The following is a 21,114-nucleotide window of genomic DNA, read 5'->3' as shown; positions in this document are numbered from 1 at the left end:
TCACCATGTAAGAGGAGAAGGTGCCATGACAGGATAAGCCATAGGGTGTACTGGATATTAGAGATGGCTGACAAAAGACAATCATACCAACGGCTGGAACACGAAGGACTGAAGGACAGCACAGAGGCACTAATCATCACGGCTCAAGGCCAAGCACTAATCACTATGTCAATCAAAACATGGGTGTTTCAACTAAGACCCAGGATGCATACTTTGCAGTGGAGCCTCTGAGACTGTTTAGCACCTAGTAGTAGGATGCAAGATGCAGGCAGGGAAAGCAAACACAGAGAGACACAACCAAGTGGCAGGGATCATATACAGGAACATATGCAAGGCATATGAGCTGGACACCTCCAAGTCCAAATGGGAGGAACTGCAATGAGTAGTGGAGAACAAGAAGGCTAAGATCCTGTGGGACCTTCGGATCGACAGATAAACAAGTATAGCAACACAACCAGACATTGTGATAGTAAAGATGATTGTGATAGAAAGATGCATAAAACAGCAGAGATAATAGATGTGGCAGTCCTAAGTGATGTAGTCATCCAAAGGATGGAATATTAGACGTTGGACATACCAACAGAGAGGATGTGGAATGTTAATGCCAAAAGTTGTCCCAGTGGTGATGGGGGCATTTGGGGCTGTGAAACATAAGAGATAGGAGAGGCTCCAACAAATCCTAGGAATGACATTGATATCAGTCCAGAAGACAACCACAAAAAATACTGGATTGTACCTTCGAACTCCCAGGCCTCTGGAAACCACCCACTTGAATGGTGAGTCAGGCATTATATATAAAAAATAACTTTTACATCACTGTCCTAAATTATGTAGGGCAATCAAAGCCATCACATGACCCTCTGCTAAAGGTATTTTGACCTTCTAGGTCTTGTGTAGTAACTTATGACAACTTGTCATTGCCTTAGCAATGTGAATGCGAAGTTATTCATTCTTACCGGTTTGACTCGCATACTACCAGATTTTACCAAAGGTTAAAAATAAGTCATAAAAACTTACTGTTTAAGAGATTTGCCAGTTATTCAACAACTACTTGTGCATTGAGATACTAAAAACTGAGTACTATAAATTCACTTTTTATTTGGTCCATTAGACACTGTTATTCTTCCAGAGCCTTCCAGCCAATACCTACCATCCTACTTTTTAAGTCACCTGATCCCCCTCCATGTTACCAAGGTAACAGCTGATACAGTCAGTATTTGACGTCATATTTGCTCAAAGGGAAAAAGTTATTTTTAAATCACTGGCAAGAAATTACTGTTCTTTGGTGCCCTCTAGTGAAATTATGCTAGTACATTTTGTAAATGACCAAAACACAAGCACTTTCCTATTGGTAGCAGTGAAACCTTATGGCCAAGATTAATTTAACAGCACAAACCTTTATTTTTTCATTAATTAATTTCCACAACATACAGAGTTGGTTTGGTAAATTTCACCATTGAACATGACACGGTACCCCTTATTGTATTTAGAGTAAATTTACTACTGCATAATAGTTGATTTTCATAAACATACACTAATTTCCTATCAAAGAAAAAAAAAATGAATGAAGTGTTCAAATTAGAAGGGGGTTGGGCAGTAAAAAAAAGAAAGAAAAAAATTCAATTCAAGTTTTTTTTTGCTACCGAAAACCTCTCAGCAGTTTCAGTGTGGGATGACGCAAAACTGTTCACTGGAGACTCAACACTTGTTTCCATGTTCACATCAGTATCATATTATCCAATCTCAGCTTTCTGATCTTAACAAGCACAGCACCGCAAATAGGCCATGAGTGGAAAGTGTCTTCTATCCTGTCTGCCATTTAGCATTATACTGGTAGTTCCTGGCCTTTTCATCGCCTCCACTTGGTTGTTCAAATCACCCTGACGTCACTGAGAGGTAAAACCAGACATGCTGCATCGGGCACCATAGCATACAAATTTAGGCCGCATTCCCATCAGTCTGAACAAGCTTCCAGTTTCGGGATTTGAAGCACTTGGCAAGAAGCCTTTTTAAATTTTTTTTTTTTTTTTAAAGAATACAAATCCTTAACATTCCCCCATTCTTACAAGGGTGCAATGAAATTATGAATAACACTTCCAAAGATATTTTGTCCTCAATATTGCTTTGTAATAAAGTGACACATTCATACACGAGCAGGCATACACAAAAGCAGGTAAAACACATAAACTAAATTATTTAAAGTTTCTTATCTCTTCTTATTTTGAGCCCAGAGTCAATACAGCACAATCCACACAGAAAACTAAAAGACTCAAATATATTTACAGTGGTTTTCAGGAAGACGGCATAGCAAAGGGAAAAAGAGTGGGAGATCACCTTGTCTTTTTGGAGTATAGAGGAACTCACAAAAATGTTAGTAATGGGCTCAGGTCTTGTTGTTCATCATCGCCTTATATTTTCAATAATGCCTGTATTAGGTTTGTCTAGTAACAGTCCTGACGATCACGCTTGGGTCATTACAAGTATAGTCACATGATACTTGTTTCTTTCATCTCTTGCACCACAACATAAGCACAAATGTCCTGCACAAATCTGACCCATTTAAAACATTTATAAAAAGGTGAAAAACAGAGGAATCTAAAATTTGAAACTTGGGTCAAATAGAGGATGGTACGCATGATTTAGGATGTCAAAGTATTTCACCTAGGAGATGTGAAGTTCTGCAGACAGTACCGTCTCTGCAACCACACACTTGAAGTATTACACATTTTCATTTAGAACAGATTGCTTCCGAGTGTCTGGATATAAAGCGACTGACACTGGAATCGTATAAGAATTCGCCTGAATGGCTTCATTTCCTTCCATGCATTTTACACTTAGGAATGTCTGTGTATAATATTTGAATTTCACAACTCTAATGAAGTTAAAATGTAGCTGTTCAGCTGAAGGAACACTGTAAGAACTACAATTAGCTGAGAGGTTTGTGACAAGCAATTCAAAGGATTACCACAAAAACATTACATGACTTCTTATTTTCTTTATAATTCTCTGAATAATATCATTCTCATGTATTTTCAAAAACATGTTTGAATATGTTACTATACCTGTATCAATTAAATACTGCACCTTATCTATATACACATTTTGAATAAATATTAAGAAATTTCTCCTCTTTTGTTTGTTCATGTTTCATTTAACAAAAGGAAAGCATGACAACGTAAACAAAGAAATATGAAGAAATATATACAAAATATGAAGACAAAAAAGAAAGGTGAACATACAGGATGTTGAAAAATGGCACATAAAGGCCAGAGGAAACATGGGTGAGCGAACTGCGCGCAGCACTTTCCCCACACAGAAAAGAGCCAACACACAAAGCAATGATTTGTGCTTCGCCAAACTTAGGACTAATGCTAAGCGCTTAAAGTGTAGTATGGCTTTCCCTCTCCAAGTCTAAGACAATTGACATAATTGAAAACAGGGGAATGGGGCAATGGGGTAACAAATCTACACCATAAAAATAAATCAGAAGCGAGCCAAGGGTAGAAAATGAGAGGGCACAATTTGGGGAGGAGCCAAGTGTCGATTATCTTTTTCTTTTTTTTGCCATTGTTACCTTTTTACCCCCCATATATGGTAGAGCAGGGCAGTGTAGGCAGGGCTAGGGTCAGGGGTCGGGGAGGGGCTGCTCTTTTAGCATGAACAGTCCTGGTGTGGTGCGGACGGCTGCTCGGTGAGCTGTGGCCCCTGTTTGGCCCCCGTGACGGCGGGGTCACCAGCGTCCAGGCTCTCGGACATCTTCTCGCAGATGATGTCCACCAGCCGCTCGAAGGTCTGTTTCACGTTGATGTTGTCCTTTGCACTGGCCTCGAAAAACTCAAAGCCTGGAGCAAAACCGGAGTCACACACTAAAGTGACGCCACGGACTCCTGATTAACTGAGACCAAGACTTTGGAGCATTTGGTGACACTGTTTTAATATAAGTACAGAAGTAGCAGCATTTATGATGCGAAGGAATGACTCAAATCCATTTGAAAGATCCCGTGTGAGCCAAGGCATTCCTTGGCTCACATATCCAGGCATGTTTGGGATCTTGCTGAAGTTACCTTATAAGAAAGCCTTGAATAAGAAAGGACAAACTCACCGAGGTGTTCGGAGAGTTGCCGGCCCCTCTCAGAGGCCACCACCCTTTCATCCTCCATGTCGCACTTGTTGCCCACCAGAAGCACCTGGGCATTATCCCAGGAGTACGTCTTTATCTGCGTAGACCTGTTGTAAGAACGACAAGCACGTTAAAGGCAGGACAAATAAATCTGAACCTTAAAGCCATGTGATAGTGACTTAACACCTTGGGAATCACTCACGAGGAAGAAGTCTGAAGTTGGCAAAAGAAAGAAGGCTTATGTTGCAAACATTCATTTTTTATCAGCTTGAACAGGGTTTAACTGCTTCAGGGTTTTCTTTTAAAATGCAAGTCTCCTAAGACTCCTTCCTAAGTCTGAAGAGCTCCACTTCAAGCCTCACTCACCAGTCCTGTACGGCAGCGAACGACTCCTCGTTGGTGATGTCATACATGAGGATAAAGCCCATGGCTCCTCTGTAGTAGGCCGTGGTGATGGTCCTGTACCGCTCCTGCCCCGCTGTGTCCTAATGGAAGAGGCAGCAGTAGGGCACTCGAACTAAGCATTCCGTTTCCATGCAAGGCATAGTCACAATGCGCGACCCTGGTCATATGATTAAAAACACACATTCATCACACATGGGCTCTCACAGTCCATGGGGTATGATTGGTGGAGCTGAACTGCAATGACAGCACTACGCAAGGAAGCGCACGTGAGCACATTAAATTGCTGTGAGTTTGTTTAGCTGAGACCAAACTCTAGTTTGATGTAGTCATATTATCCTCAAATATCCAAGAGAAATTATCATTTAATCACTTTAATAAGAATGTTTTTCTAATTAAATGCAATGCTGGCAAATGATATAATCTTCAAGACTGGACTTGATCAATCAATGAGATGGTCAATGACTCTGCATAACAACTCATTTAGTCAATGAGGCCATCCAGGATTACAATTCTCATGCTGGTAACTAATGCTGGGGAGACATATTAGCTTATCATATGAACAGTGAACAGAAGCAATGAACTTGTCTCCATGAGCCTCATTCTGTGAGAAGGGTGGACAAAATTTCACACCTGTCCATAAAATAGGTTTCAGACAATAACAAGAAATTCCATGCATAGCACACCAAATTAGTATGCTACACACTACGTTTATTTCTTACCATGTACAACCAAAAACAGGCAACAGACGCTGAACCCTTTTTAACGCATGCAGTAACATACTGATGCCTTTTTGTTGGCCTTTGCTACGCTGTTCCTATATGGTACTGACAAGTGTGAGGAAGAGACTTCATCAAACTTCATTGTGTTACCAGCAATAGGAAACCTGAGGCACTGGGGGAGGGGGAGTGTGAGTTTCTGATTGGCTACGGGTCTGGTGTATCGGCTTCCACCCAACCATACACTCAGTCATCACTTTGCCAGCCTCCCGACAGTCACACCTCACACTGACCATCATCTGCTCATGTGATGTTAACGCTACATGCCTACATTGCTTTTTTATTAACTGGCACAGGTTCTTTCTATGTTTTATGTGACAGCAAATAACAAAACACTGAAATGCTCACATTATTTACAGAATGGATATGACAAATGCTCTCAAATTGTTCTCAGTGCTCAAACTCTATCTTAACCACCAGACTTTCTACACAGCCAACTCATCAGTGACTATACATTTTGTTTAGTTCCTTCCAGCAGCTCGTATTCCATCCACATTCCTCTGACGAGGACACCAGATCTCACCCAGATCTGCAGCTTGATCCTTTTGTCATTTCTGTAGATGGTCTTCACCTTGAAGTCGATGCCCACCGTACTAACGAATGCCGGCGTGAAGGAGTCATCTGCGTAGCGGAACAGGAAGCTGGTCTTTCCCACGCTGCTGTTTCCGATAATGAGGATCTTGAACATGTAGTCGAAGTTCTGGTCAGAAGAGTCCTTTTGGCCATAACGGTTATCTGTAGCTGAAGCCATCTGAGAGGAGCAGAAACACATGAGATGGAAAAATCTACTGAAACTTTTATCCATTTCTGTTTTGGCAGGAGGTAGACTGGAAAGACGGCACTCTCTGAATTAGCCATGACTCTAGTATGCATTCTGAAGAGACGTTTTCAGAGGAGCCCCTCCAAGTTTTTGCAGAACTCTTTTCTTGTATTCATAAAAAAAAAAAAAAAAATTAATTGCATTTTATGCAATTGTATGTATTCATCTAGAATATGTCCATTATTGGCATGGAATGAAATCTCCTCACATTAGGTCTGATCACATTAATGATTAAGTCTTATTTATCTGATTAGATCTAGGGGAGGGAACACTGCATTTCGTTCAGTAAATGCTGTGCTGTGCTGTGCTATGGAGTAGGTCATGGTTTGTGAGTTAGCACTATGCCAGATGCTGGTTAAGGAAAACTCTGTGCTGAGCACCATCAAATCTGAAAAGCCTCTTAATCAGCCTTAAAGGGCTATTCATCGAGCTTTACTGTGGCTGTGAGCAATGGACAGATGACACTCTCTCTGTGTCTTTAATTATCACAATGGGGTGTGGAAGAAGACCATCCCTTCCATCTTCTGTTCTAATCAAGAGAATCAACACAATAGAAGAACAGCCTACTCATAGGAGCATAAGCAGGCTTCAGAACAAGTGAATGTCACACTGTTGATCAACAGCACAACCTGAGTCTGGGATTGGACAAATCCTTAAAGCTTCATGCTAACAGACACACAAACTCTAAATCACTAGCTAATGGGGTACACGTTGGGTGATGGCATCATGCCACTGGGTCATGCACCATCAAAAACTAGCCAAGCAGGAATGAATCATTACTTTTCAAGACCCGAGTAAGAGATGCTCTCCCAGAAGCCAGGATTGGCATTCACTGGACATAGTGCTGCCACGGTTGATCAATATTTGATACAGTACCACTGGCATGGAGCCCATCAGCCTCACAGACAAGAATCTAAAAATAGGGCCTGTGATGGTGCTTTTTTGACCTCTGTTTGACTGAACCAAAAATGGCTAAGTCTGCTCTTTGAGTGTAAAGGCTTAACAAGGTCTCTTGGGGTCATTGACTTAAAATCTATTAATTTGATAACATTTTGTGTGGCTGGTCATTTCACAACAGGATTCAAAACAGGATATACATCAAGAGTTGGTAAGAAGCACAGCTGATGTAAAATTACATGCCACTACATGGCTACTTGAGCAAAAAAACCTGAATTGAGGCCACAGTAACCAAGCGCATGCCTAAATGCAGCGTTTCAGACAACTATAAATCGTGGGTCACAGGAGAACTATGCCTCAGTTAGGCATGGTTAGGTAAGGGTGACCACAGGGAGGAATATCTGATCTTAATCAGGATGATTCAGACTATAGTAAAGCTTCCTGTCCTTGACTCAGCCTCAACTACCACTGCCTTGATGGAATTGCAACACAAGAACAAGCCTTAGTTTTTAAACTGTATATAACAGTTTATAATATAAGATAAACTGATTATATACCAATTAACCCTTCATCAGTGCTAATTTCTTTAAGGCAGCAGCATTCACCTTTGAAGACTTCATATAGGACATAGATAAAAAAGGAGTGTGGGCAGAGAGTGGCATTGCAATTCAGTTTTGCAGTCTCACTGAATCTTATATCATTATATCATGATGTAATCTTATATCATGCAATCCTCAGGCTAGTAGGCGGGTACATGCACCAATCAAACTAACCATATATAGACATTTCAAGCATTTCAACTACCTTTAGTATTTGCCTGAGATGTTGGGGGTCAGCAAGCAAATTAGTGCCTATTGGGTTTCCAGGAAACTAGATCATCATTAAAGTAAACGGCAGCAGAAAGGTGTGCTCATTCATAATCTGATCGGGTGCCTACAGGTTAAGTAGGACGCACCTGAATTCATGTAATACAATGAAGGTGGTAAAGCATACTGGTCCACATAAAGATTTAACCTGCTCTCACAGTACATTTCTGGATATCGGTCATAAGCAAATGAATATCAAATCAAATCGATTGATCCTGAAAATCTCATCTCATAATTGCCTGAAAAGAGATGCTTTTGATTAAACAAAAATGACTTAAAAAAACACCACATTGTGCGCTGGTATATTGGACTCAGCACAGCACAAATACATCCTGGAGTGCTTAAGATGTCAACATTTCTCCAGATAACAAAGGGTTTGAGGCTCTAAAATTAGACTCACTTTTACGTACATGCAGAATGGAGCCAAAAGCTTTATCAGTAAGCCAAAATACTTATGCGGACCTACACTGTTTCTTCAAGGGTGAAGTTCTTCTGGGTCCCAGCAGATCTTGCCAAAGAGGTTTTGGCACTGTCATTATCTAACAAAACGTAAGCCACAGCTCTGTACTAAAAACTGTAGTGCACTTCTTAAATGCTTAGAATACTTTCCATTGTGTGCAAAGTAAAAACCAATGTTTGCCTAGTATTTGGACATGCAGGGACAGAGACGGTGCTCAACTCAGACCTATGACACTTACTCCTACTTACTCCAACTCCAGTATAATGACTGTATTTCTAACACTCAGACGCCCGCTGTTGACTAATGCCGATTACGGTTGTCCTAGCAATAAATATTCAGCTATTATTCAGACCGGTGTCGGACAAGGAATATCCATCCACATGAAAAAAAATATACAAAACTTTTTCTCGTAATGTAACAGTGCACTCTAAACATATGTATTGAAACAGTAATATGCAGATAGAGCCTCACATAAATGTGTAACATCCAAACGCTAGCATAACAACCCGTTAAACTGACAGCGAAGACACATCATCTACGAGCAATAACCAACTGCTGACTGACATAGCCAAATGAAAACGTCCTGCCGGATCGTTATTACCATCGGCGAGGCCGCGAAGCAGCCTAACAGGGAAAGCTAATAGGAGCTGGAAAGTAAAGTGAATTATTCGGAAATGTCGGGTTTTTTTTGTGTGTACAGGCTATATTTTCTGTGCGTTTGAAAATGGAGCTATTTGGGCGGATGATGGCGGCAGGATCGGTGCGCGTAATCTTCAAATGTGGCAGTCATGATGCCTCCTGCGTTACAAGACGCAGCATTCGGGTTTATTTAACAAAATAGCAAATCGGAGTCCATAGATGACGTTTCGTTTATAACAAGTAACATAACGTATGCACAATACATATTTTTCCTCATTCAGATCGTAGAATATATATATATGCCCCCTCGAATTATTAATGACAGATTACAAAGCACGGACAAAATGATACAGATTGATATTAACGTTAACATAACATGCTGCAGTAGTGCTAGAAATATCAACCCCACTGGGCAGATGTGTCTTTCACTGGTAGATGTAGATAGGATGGCTATCTCTTGTGTGAGGTTCATGTCAAATGAAGGTTATTCTTTCTTTTTAAGGATGAATTTGCTTAGCTGTTAAAGTGAACAATATACTAAATATACAGATGTATTCTAATCAATTGAGCAAAAACATTTAAATAGCTAATTTACAATTGCCTTACCGCGGGAGATGTTTTAAGCGTCAATTACGCCAATGCTGCACCTCTTCGAGCACCTGCAGAAACTTTGACGTCACTTGACGGGCATATGACGCTCCGAATGGGCGGTGTTAGAGTCGACGAGCGGCACGATTGATGTCTCAGAAAACCAATCGTAACAATGATGTAAAATATTCAGAACATGTTCATCCCACTGGGCCATCATGCATAATGTACAGCCTTGACTCGGGCCACTCTATAATTTATCAACAAAACAGTCCTAGGAAACCATCAGTTGACAGGGATTTGCTTCATTTACGGGTGTAGTTCTGTTTACTCCCTCCCTCGAGTGCGTAGGACAGTCAGCAGGGTTGCTTCGGCAAAAGCATCCATCCGTAATATTTGTGGAATATACGAATCTCAGAGGTCTCTAACGCACAACCGTATTATGTATTTTCTTCAGGAAGGTGTGTAATATGCAGATAGTTTACTCATCGTTTACTTTTCCTATTGTCGCTAACCATGATATTCGCAGAATTTGCGAAGGATGGCTTTGCAATTTGTAAACCAGTTTCAAAAGGAAAACGGAGAATTTATGAACCTTTAGCGCCACCCTGTGTGGAATTTATATTCGGCAGTCGGTTTTCAACAACAGATGGCTAATTTTTGCAAAACTGGATTTTGAGCAATACACCTGCGTGTGCCATTTGAAAGTTTAAAAACTCTGCAAGTCATCATTAAATGGTGTACACTGCATCTTTTGCTATTTATAAAGTCACGCAGACAGACAGCTTTCCAAATAATTTATTGATGGTTCTAGAGAACATCCTGAATTAATCGGGAGATTTTTGGCTTTCAAAATGGCAGATGGAAAGGTACAAATGAAAACGTCAAAAACACCGCAATCTGAAGGAGAACTCGGCCTTAGTGGGGTACACAATTTCCTGAACAAACGAACCGAACGTACATGACCTTGTTTGACATTATCAGCACTTTGAATAAATTGGAAACTTGGCACATTAGTGAAAATGGAAAACAACCCAAGAAATGACATGAAAAACATACCACAAATACGGCAGAGTCTATGTGCAGTTTTATAAGTCACTGCATTTTTAAGGCTGTGATTTTAGCACATTTGAGCGCTATCGACTGGCATCCGTTGGCTCTCGCTGAATCATTTATTGTCTGAAAGAACAATTGTTGCTATTGTGTTTATTTTTTAATCCTTGCCATTGCTCAGTTTTAAAACCCACTTTTAATGTTTCCTGTGATAAATGTATTAAGAAGAAAATGGGTTTTGTGCACTTTGTTTGAAGAAAAGGGCAGCCACATATGTGATGGAAAGAAGCAGACATTCACCATAAGACAATAATTTTCATACATTTCATTCTGCCAATTTTGCAATGACAATTTTAGTTTGTGTTTGTTCATTTAACAGATCTACAGAATTAGAGCTAGTTAATTGAGTGAATGTATTATTACATTTTAATGTAATAATACATCCTGATGAAAACCCAGTTGCAGTCATGTAAAAGTGGATATAGTACTACACATCTGAGGGAGACATTCGTTAGTCTATCCTAGTTCATCTCTAGCCCTTTAAAAGTGTCAAAATGCCTGGTTTGGATTCCTGAAGTAATCTCAGAATACTCTTTAAATAAAAACACATCATTAAAACTTGTTTTACAGAGTGCAGACAGGGGCCAGTGTCTGACAAACACTTAATCATGTCAGCCTTCAACATTAAGTGTTGACAGTCTGTCCATTTTCAATAATAAATATCAAATTAATGTGTTAAAACGCAAAAATAAATGATGCGAACATGAGTGTAAGTGATGTTTTAAGATCTACGGTACCCCTCAATATTGAACCCAGCTAGACATAAAGGTACTCGTTTATTAAAGGTCACTGCTGAGCCATTGCATGTGAAATCCCCTAAACTGTTCAAACTCCACCTAAGACAGTCTGGCACAAGTCACTGCGTCGCAGGGTGTAAAATGATATCAGAGGATACTAGGGAGTTTGGGTGAAAATATTCATTGTATGCAAACAAATTTGTAGTTATAAACTCAGACTTCTTATTATATAAAAAGCTCTAGAATTCCACAACATTTACCTACATTGGATATAACAGAATGTCCCATTCAAGATGTATAACATGGTTCTTGTCAACTAAGAGAGTTGGAAATGAGGACTTGGGAATATATGAATATATATATGGTCTAACTCTCCTAACACTAACAGTTATGAGTTATGATTATGCATGAAAATGACTGTCTGGGGTTTATATTTTTACATTTTACTGCAATCAATGGACATTTTCAAACTAAATAAATAAATAAACTGAATTATATCTGTCATGTTTTATTTCTGACATCACTTAAATACTACCTTAGGTAGTGGCTCTCAGATCTGTGATCAGGTGTGCCAAGAACTGACATCTTACTTTACTTAGCATGGAATTACCTGTTTTTCAATTTCAAAATATCTTTCTTCTATTGAAGTACTCATAATACATGACTTTTGTCAAGTTTTCAATGTAAAAAAACAAATGTTCTGTATAGTAAAGACACACTGGGTAATACAGAGGGGTAACTTGCTACATTAAAATCATTGTTCATATCCTGAGGTTATTAGTGTCATAATTATTTTTCTTTTCAATTTAATATTTGGTGTATCTGACATTGTTAATTCATCTGTTCATTTTCAAGCGGCTAAAAATGTTAAGATTACAAATGAAAGCTAAATGAATTATTCACAAGATAAATGAATATCTTAAGTATCTAAACTAATAGTTTGGTGCAAAAGTTCCTAGACCCTGTAAGGTTATTATAAATATTACATGGACTGTCCTCTACATACACCATGTACATTATTTGAAGGAAGACTCTCTTTCTCAGAAGGATTCCTTACTTTGACAGTAGACTATAAACAGCTCACTTCAACTTTTGACCTCTATTCATTCAATCTGTAATCTGTATATGACAGTGTCCCAGACACAAATCTGGTCTGTGTCCTAGTGACAAATTTTATGAACTAGGAAAAAAAGGCTTGTCTGGGGAAAAAATGTGCCTAATAAGTGAAAAAGGAAAAGGCAAATCTAAAAAGAGGAGTTGTCTCTGGTATGGTACACTAGGAGCTAGGAGGCCTGCTATAGCCACACTCAGCCCATCACAGATGAGGAACGTGTCATCTACGAGACACATAAATAACATAGCAGTGCTAGTCCCAGGCAATGCTACTCCGTGTTCGCCTCATACTTTTCACTCGAGTTCTTTCCCTCCATCCCTGTCTGCAACATCCGGAGACAACGTCCTGTGATGCGGACTCTGCACCGACATAGCAGCCAGGCTGAGCATGTGGCTGGGCTGGGGTGAGGGTACCCTCCGGAGGCTGCCTGCCACAGTCCTGGAGCTCTCGCTATCGGGCTGCTTAGCCTCGAGGCCGCTCTCGCCCTCTGACTCGCCCTCCTCCTCCAGTGTCAACTCAAACTGGAACTTGTCGGGGCCCGAGGCGCATCCCAAGGGGCCGCCATCACCCTGCGGATCCTGGGTGTCGGGTGTGGGCGAGGGGCTGCGGGGGATCATGCTCTGGTACCACTCCCGGTTGTCCTCGAGCATGTCCAGAATGTCCTGAGCATCGGGGTGGACCAGGTCGGCCCACGTCTCCCACAGGGGGTGCACGATGTAGTCAATGAAGCCCACCTTCAGATGGAGGCAAATCAGGGTTAGATTTGACAAGTCTGGAAGTGTTCAATTAGAGCTGCATGAAACGTCTTAGTGTTAAAAGTCCACTTGTCTGTTTGTAACATGGAATGATAGGATTATTATATTACATATTATTATTAGAACTACATTGCCACTACTATATAGCTTCACATAGCTCAGGCAATTTCATTGGTTTGATATTAAGCAGCTATGTTACTTCAGACCTGAGACTTCTCCACAGAGGCGGTGTGTTTGTCACACATGGGACTGATCTCCATGCCCCTGTCTCGCTCACGGTCACCCTGTGTGAAGTACTCCACCATGATGCGGTCAGTCCACTGCCGGTAGATCTCCAGGGGCTTGGTGGGGTTGCTGAGGTCAGCACAGTGGACCATGTTCTGGAGAACCTGAAATCCAAAACAGAACAGGGGAGATGAGCATGCAGTGAGAACAAACGGAAGGAAGCCACATCCCCAAACGTAAAGCCGCATTTGCAGATCATGGACCTGTATCCTGTCTGAGTAGTTGTCCAGCAACAGCACTCCGAGACTGGTCACTTTTTTGGTCTCGACCATGGTCTTCAGGTCTGCCAGGAAATTCATGTGTTTGGACATGTCTGTAGCCAGGACCTGCATTAGAAACAGTCGGTGAGCAGGCAAATGAGTGACCAAGGGGTAGGACTGATGAATCAAAGAAGAAGATAAGATAAGGTAAGGTATACTAACTCTATGTACATTAGCTTAGATCAAGGTTAGAATTATCCCAATCCATCAGCTCAGTGTCTCACCATGTCAATGACCATCTTGCGCAGTGACAGCCGCTGCTTCTTGCTCAGGTTCTGGAAGATGTCGCAGTTCTCCTCCTGTAGCAGCTTGAAGCCCACAGCCAGGTGGTGGTTCTCCAACACGGAGGAGTCATTGTACATCAAAGCAAGCTCTGAGTCTGTAAGGGAAAGGGGCAGTGAATACTCTTATCTCCTAAATTTAATCATAGTCCAGCCTGGCTTTTCTTTTCTTTTTGCTTTATAACCACTACAGTACAAAAAAAATCTTGACTTCACAAAAAGTAGAAACAGCATTGGTGTAATAGAACTGAACTTGCTCTCAAACCTAATGTGATTTTTAAAAAATTTGCATCACAGTGTTTTTTTTTTATACCATATTGTGAAATAATCACAAATAAACCTACTGGTGTTGATCAGGAACTGATTGGACACTCCAGGATGATCTACATCATGTATGGCACTAGCAAACAGAGCTGCCATGATTTCAAGGTCAGTGAAGACAGCCTGAGAAGAAGAAGAGAAATAAAAACAACAATAACAACAAAAAAAACCACATTCACATGAGTTAAGACATTAGTTATGTGACTGAAGCCCCACCCCCTTCTAGTTTGCTTTAAGAAGATCAGCAAGGAACCTCTAAAGCTGGTGAGGAGAGGAGCACATGGGTGGACTGCACCACGTCAGCAGCATGGATGTTGTTGTGGTAGGCTACGTCGGCATGGTAGTGGTCTTCCAACGTCATGATGAAGGTGATGAATGTGTCTGGTGGGATTTTGAAGCACTTCAGCAAGTCCCGTTCCTAGGAGATGAGAAGTGGTTGTGCAACAAATAGATATTGGGGAGACTCCAGAAAACTTTACAGGTGATGAAGTAGATGGGAATGAAGGATAAGTAGGATATAAACAATGAACTTGTGTACCTGAAAAATGGTGTACATTATTACTGTCAGGGGACGATTCCCTGAATGCTCAGAAATCTGAAAGATGTCTAGGCCCCAGCGATTAATGTCCTCAATTTCCTGGAAACAAAAAGGCTTGTGATCAAACAAAACCTTCCAGAAGTGAATATCCTAAGTATCCTAATCCTCGTACTATATTTAAGTTGCTAACATAAATACTGCACAGAGTTAAATCCTATGAGATCTTCTCACTGGAGAACTGAACTCATTCTTAGCTTTGCTGGAGCATGGACGGGGATTGGGGAAGATTCACCTTGGCCAGCAGGCTCTCGTGCTCCGTGCTGACCCCGAAGCGTGGGATGCAGGTGGGTGCCAGGCTCGGGCTGTGTGTCAGCTTCTTCACGCCGCTGATCTGGGACATGGGCCGGCGCTTCTTCTCTTTCTCCTTGGGTGGCGGGGATAGGATCTCCACATCGTGCTGCTTTTCTGCATGGCATGTGCATGGTTTCCCAGACACACACACATACACACACACACACACACACACACATACACACACACAAACACACACGTACGCACGTTGGAACCAAGATGACATTACGCAAACATAATACTTGACTGATGGGTCAGTGTTTTCACAGAATGCCAGCGGTGGCGAGGAAGTCATGAGCAGCCTGCAATTCAGAAGCAGAATACCTCTCACCAGGCTCATTCAGCTTCCTCTTCCTGTGACCCAGCACCATAGCTTTTATATCCAACCAATTCACTTTCAGGCTCAAATATTCCATTCACATCATTAGTGTTTTTATTTTATTGTATTTTAATTAATTAATTAATTAATTAATTAATTAATTAATTTTAGCATGTTCACATTCTGGCTTCTCAGTGCTGCTCTTCTCTGTCATAATATTACTTAAACACTCGCCGACGCACAAGCAGTCCAATACAGTCCCCATGGCAACAACAGACAATGTTGAGGAATGTATGCCCCATTTGAAAGCATTCTTCTCTTTTGCCACAAGTACATGCTCTATGCTAGAAGATGCTACACTGCTAGTAATATCATATACAATTATGCAACAATTTTCCATACTCAGAAAATGCTGCATACATGAATGCACAAACACTTGCATGCAAACACACAAGCGCGCACACATGTGCACACAAGCTAAAGGAATGCATGTGACCACCTCTCTCTTATTCTGTCTATATTCCTACTAATACAGAATGTTCTTTATTATTTACATTGTTTTTTACATGTTTTCGTAACATGTTAAACGAATGCTTAGCTCCCTAGTGACAAATCATGGTAAAGCATCACTTGTACCTTAGGTACAAGTCATGTTGAGACTCACCTAAAAATGTGCTTGCTATGAACTCTGACACTTGGTTTCCTGAGCGGCTCGTCTCTGACAGCTGTGTGAGCTCTCGGTTCAGCATCCTCTTAAACTGCACACAGAATATATGATCCAGAACAATGGGTTTGTTGTAATCTAGCCATGAATAATTCACTATCACAGAAGTTATTAGAATCAATAATGCTTTGAATGAGGTGAAACCCCCCCCCCCCCAAAAAAACAGGGAAAACACACATCTCTCATTAGGATTATGCAGACGTCTCAAAACAATCCCACCTCACCAGTAATTTGTGTGTCAACCTATTTCTAACATGTTGTGAAGCTCTTAGGATCATTTACTGTGCTGCTGTACATAAATGAGCAATGTTAATATGAACGAGAGCAATAAGCTTTACCGAATGCTATCCACCCTGAGTCCAGTACAGCATTAAACAGCATTAAATTGTGCTTTTATTATCACTTCTGTGGCATGGGTTAAGAATGAGCTGGAACACCACAAGGCAATAGAGATGAGTTTTTCTCCAACCATTTGTTCTTGTGCTTCCTGTCACCAGGTGCTCTCCTGAAGCAACCTGGCTTGAAATACCTTGCTCAAGGGCACACACCTTGATGTCCGTGTTTAGAAATTCACACACTCATAAATTCCACAGTGCAGGAAGAGGGAGCTAAGGCATGCACTGTAAATTCACATTCACATTTCCAACAGTGAGGTGTGTCCAGATAGTAGTTTTTGTATCATGTATCAAAAAGACGGTATGGGATATGACATCCAAGGAGAGGGAGTGATACAAACACGCAGCAGAACACTCTGTGGTTGCCATGGTGCCTGCATGTATACAGAGCTGGCTCTGTGAGGAGGAAGGACCCCTCATTTAGACTTCATGGGCATCTGAGCGGAATACCTGCTCACTGAATGAACCTCAATCATCTTTGCAGAGGCTGTTATGCAATCAGATATATGACTATGATAGGGATGTCTTACAACTGAGGGCAAAACACACACACCACATATTTTGTCGTACATACATATATGCATTTACTTTAAAATATTTTATAATGTAGCATACATCTTAATTTAAAGCATTCTCTTTGCAATCTGCTCAGTTTCTGTAAGACTGATGCGCCACTTGATGAACAGTACTGGGGTCTACTTCAAGGGTGCGGAATTTTCTCCTGTGCTCTTTCCACTGACTTGACGCTTTTGCACATGACATGGAAACTCAGGTTTAAAGTGTTCCATCAAAAGCAGTGGAGCTTAAGGTTTACGCGCCTCACCTTGCAGCTCACACTGGCACAGGCTGCGCTTGTGGCGGGTGACGTAAACGTGTAGCGTATCGCTCCTGCTGCACCTACCGGAGAGAGTATGGGAGATGTGTCCAAAGGCCATGCCTCTGGCTCGCCAACACGCGCAAGGCCATAGTGAGAGAGGGCCTACAGGGCAGAGCTCAGGTCTGTTGGGTAAAATCCTCCACAGAACAGCCTGCAGGGTCTCTCCCTGGAGTCTCACTGTGGTCTCATGACGTGTATAATGTGAGCAGCGTGAACAAAAAGAGTCCAGCGGAGGAGCCGCTTGCAGTCACGAACAGACCGTGTGTGAAGGGGCAGAACCCGTGTGCTCCGACTAGGCAGTGTGCGACAGTTCTGCCCGCTGTCACCCTGTGGTGTGTGTAAATATGGGGTGGGGGGTTGGGGGGTTGGGGGGGGCTATGCGGACTACGTCCACCACCCCCACCTTCCCCTACTTGTACTGAACGCTGGACAGCCTCCAATCAGCTGCTCCTTACAACAGAGGCTGAGCCCAACCGGAGCATCTGATTGGCCCAGCGAGCTTGGTGGGAGGCGTGTGTGTGTGTGCACGTGGGGATGGGTGAACATGAATGCGTGCGTGTGCTCTGTGTGTTAAATGAGCAGTGGGATAAATGTGCATAAAGCAGAAACTCTAAAGCAGAAAGAGGTCACGGGGAGAGTGGAATAACAAATGAAAAAAAAATGAAGGAGAGTGGAGGATTTGATAAGCCAATCAGCCCAGGCCCAGAGCCCAGAGCTACTTTGCTGGGCATGACTGTGTGACCTCTTGGGCCTGGAAGTCTGGTTGTAGTAAAGGGTCTACTACAACCCTTATTTAAAGGGTCTCTCGAGTGAGAGAAATTAAGATACATTAAACGGAGTAAGCATTCTTTTGCGTAATTCACTTTTGACACTGATGAAGAACATGTATTTCAGTACTGCACCTTAACAAAATATTTTAAAAGTGATAGCATAATGTTGTAACTCATGGAGAAAGCGCAGTACACTGATGCAATGGGGCTAAATGATTTATAGCTCCTTATAATGGTTTAATTTGCACTTAATTGACCTGAGATCGACTCAGCACACTCTGACATATTTCTGTGGGATTCAGGGCACACAGACTGGAGACCGTCATGTTGGAGACCGTGATGTCTATTTTTAGCCTTGCATCATTTTCAGTCATGCCCCGCCCCTCAGCGTCTCACTGCATGTGTGTTTGGGTAAAGTGGGTTTCAGCAGCCAAGCATTTCATCCCACATGGCCGTGCAGCGATGGAGGTACGCAGCTTTTAAGGGCAGCCAATCAGATCACTAGGTATAAAGCTCTGTGGTGGTCTTGTGTGATATCAGATCTACACTCATTCACATATACCAGCATGTGTCTGGGCAGACACTTCGGGTGTGTCTGTGTGTCTGTGAGAGTCTGTAAGTCTCTGCATGTGTCTGCAAGAAGGGTGAGGGATGGGTACAGGTACAGTGTAACCAATGAAAATATGGTCCATGCAAAAATAAAAACGTTACCCATGAGGAAAATAAACAGCTCAGTTATTTGCATGATTCATTCAGGCTCCAAAAAATAAATAAATAAATTTAAAAAGTGTGGGGAATTGGCTAATTGGTTTCTTTGTTAATATTTGACTTTCAGCCATAAAATAAAATAAGACAATACAAGAACAAGAGAGGAAACAAATGCACCTTTTGCCATATGCACACATGTTTATGAACACATCTGTGGTGTTCATAATGTGCTGAGGCTACAGGCTGAGGGAAGGTAAACGGGGAGGGAATACCTTATTGGAGGCCATCTCGCTGACCGAGTGACGGGTCTGCAGGGTCTCCAGCTGGTCCAGACACCAGTCAAGCTCCTCTAAGGTCTCGATGGCCAGCTTTTGGTACGTCTCATCTGCAAAGAGACAGGTGATGGAGCACCCCAAGGCTACAGCTTCTTCCACACATTCTTACGCCATGGCTACACCAACATATCATTTTTACTTTTAAATAAAATAGCTATTTTTAAAAAGATGTTATCAACATTTAGTTTTGATTTAAGATGGACAAGATTAAAACATTTTTATGTTTTGGAGCGTTTGGGCATCGTGCACTGTTCACGCCGCACATGACCCATGCTCAGTCTGCCTGCAGGTCCTTGCTTATTATCCGGCTTGGCTTATTGCTTATTTGATTATTAATTGTTTTGGCTGCCAATAAAAGATTGTATGGTATAATATGATGGTACACATACAGAACTCGTCTTGACTTGTCATGGGAACCATGGACTGTGTTTACATTTGTGACTGGAAAAAAAAGTGCAGCGATGATAAAGGAGCGGATTGGCAGGCTCCTGCGTTGTAGGCTCTTGCCTTTGCAGGCTTTAACCTCTCAGGCTGCTTGCAGGCTTTTGCTTTTGCAGGCTCTAATGTTGCAGCTTTTGTAGGCTCTAACCCTGCTGGCTCTAACCTTACAGGCTCCTTGTAGACTCCTGCCTCGTAGGCTCTTGTCTCTGTTCCATTCGGCCCAGTGAGCTCTGGCACCACGGAACTATGTGGTTATATGTACTGTTCATGCTGAACCATGTCTGCACTCCAGTGCCAACCAGCGCAGTATTGTTACTCAAAACCCCCAACAAAATAGGCCCAATCTCCCCATCTAATGACAACGCCAAGCCCTGTGGCACTGACCTGGCAAGCCCGGCTTACACATGGAAGGGGGGTTGCTGCCCGATGAGCGTCTGGAAGAGAGGAGAAAAGTGGGTGAGTGCCATTGCATAGGTCTGAGATATCGCTGGCACAGTAGTCTTCAGCATTCCTTCCATGCTATCATTGCCTAAAAGGGCCTGGACGACCCAACCTAGCCTGTCAAATCTCTTACTTGCAGCCAGCGCGGTCCTGCAGATGGGTCAAAGCGGCAAAGTTGCTGCGCACCGTGCGCAGGCTGGCCAGGACCTAAGAGAGACCCCCTCGTCAGTGTCTTACTCCACTTACTTGCATGGGTTTGTGTATGGCTGTTTGACTGTGGTGGAACACCTACAGGATGATATGTGGTCTAAAACTCACTCACCTGGGCAAATGGTGTTACGATCATGTCTTCTCCATGTCTGAAATGAGAGCGAAAAAATTGCATCAAAGCTCCTAAGATGGGGTAGGAAAAGGAAACCTCGTATCTCACTAGATTAAAGGACGCTCAGGGTTCTTTGGCTGTTGTAAATAGGATTTCGCATGAGGAACTGTGCAGAGGCCTGCTGTACCTGACTCCCGTGGAACCACAACACAGTATCCAAACCCCTTGGCTCTAAGCATGAGGAATGCAACTACAGTTGTGGCATTGCTAGGCTAACTGAGTTCAGGCAGACTAGTGAGCAACATGGCCACCAAAACAGACCACTTCAGTTTACTAGACATGAGTGTTACATATGCCCTTCATGATATGCAACACTCTAAGTTATACATAACCATATCCAATGAAAAAAGCTGATGTGAAAAGAGTCATATTAACTTGTTTAATACTATTGCATCT

At 42.0% G+C, this 21,114-nt stretch overlaps 2 protein-coding genes across 7 annotated transcripts in view; both read right to left on the bottom strand.

Annotated features, from left to right (window-relative positions):
* Positions 1 to 1,377: 1,377 nt before the first annotated feature.
* On the bottom strand, positions 1,378 to 9,749 carry rab3ab (RAB3A, member RAS oncogene family, b). The gene is made up of 5 exons (XM_027017406.3): positions 9,590 to 9,749; positions 5,825 to 6,052; positions 4,487 to 4,605; positions 4,103 to 4,227; positions 1,378 to 3,842 (listed from the first exon to the last, which is right to left on the bottom strand). Exons 2-5 carry the CDS (start codon positions 6,050 to 6,052, stop codon positions 3,652 to 3,654), a joined length of 663 nt encoding a protein of 220 aa, XP_026873207.1. The 5' UTR covers positions 9,590 to 9,749; the 3' UTR covers positions 1,378 to 3,651.
* Positions 9,750 to 10,351: 602 nt separating this feature from the next.
* The window catches only part of LOC113581896 (3',5'-cyclic-AMP phosphodiesterase 4C-like), a 44,639-nt gene continuing 33,876 nt past the window's right edge, over positions 10,352 to 21,114 (bottom strand). For all 6 annotated transcript variants that reach the window (XM_081708508.1, XM_081708509.1, XM_027017341.3 and 3 more), the window contains 13 exons: positions 20,659 to 20,695; positions 20,470 to 20,543; positions 20,280 to 20,329; positions 19,392 to 19,504; positions 16,310 to 16,403; positions 15,268 to 15,440; positions 14,976 to 15,074; positions 14,691 to 14,855; positions 14,461 to 14,560; positions 14,060 to 14,214; positions 13,779 to 13,901; positions 13,497 to 13,679; positions 10,352 to 13,269 (listed from right to left, as the gene is read on the bottom strand). In XM_081708508.1, coding sequence (XP_081564634.1) covers positions 12,829 to 13,269; positions 13,497 to 13,679; positions 13,779 to 13,901; positions 14,060 to 14,214; positions 14,461 to 14,560; positions 14,691 to 14,855; positions 14,976 to 15,074; positions 15,268 to 15,440; positions 16,310 to 16,403; positions 19,392 to 19,504; positions 20,280 to 20,329; positions 20,470 to 20,543; positions 20,659 to 20,695 — 1,807 coding nt within the window. In that variant the 3' untranslated portion in view covers positions 10,352 to 12,828. The remainder of the gene's footprint in view (positions 13,270 to 13,496; positions 13,680 to 13,778; positions 13,902 to 14,059; positions 14,215 to 14,460; positions 14,561 to 14,690; positions 14,856 to 14,975; positions 15,075 to 15,267; positions 15,441 to 16,309; positions 16,404 to 19,391; positions 19,505 to 20,279; positions 20,330 to 20,469; positions 20,544 to 20,658; positions 20,696 to 21,114) is intronic.

This window comes from Electrophorus electricus, chromosome 26 (assembly GCF_041902795.1).
Source record: "Electrophorus electricus isolate QZ-2024a chromosome 26, ASM4190279v1, whole genome shotgun sequence".
Taxonomy (NCBI): Eukaryota; Metazoa; Chordata; class Actinopteri; order Gymnotiformes; family Gymnotidae; genus Electrophorus; species Electrophorus electricus.
This window is presented reverse-complemented; position numbering and strand designations above follow the sequence as displayed.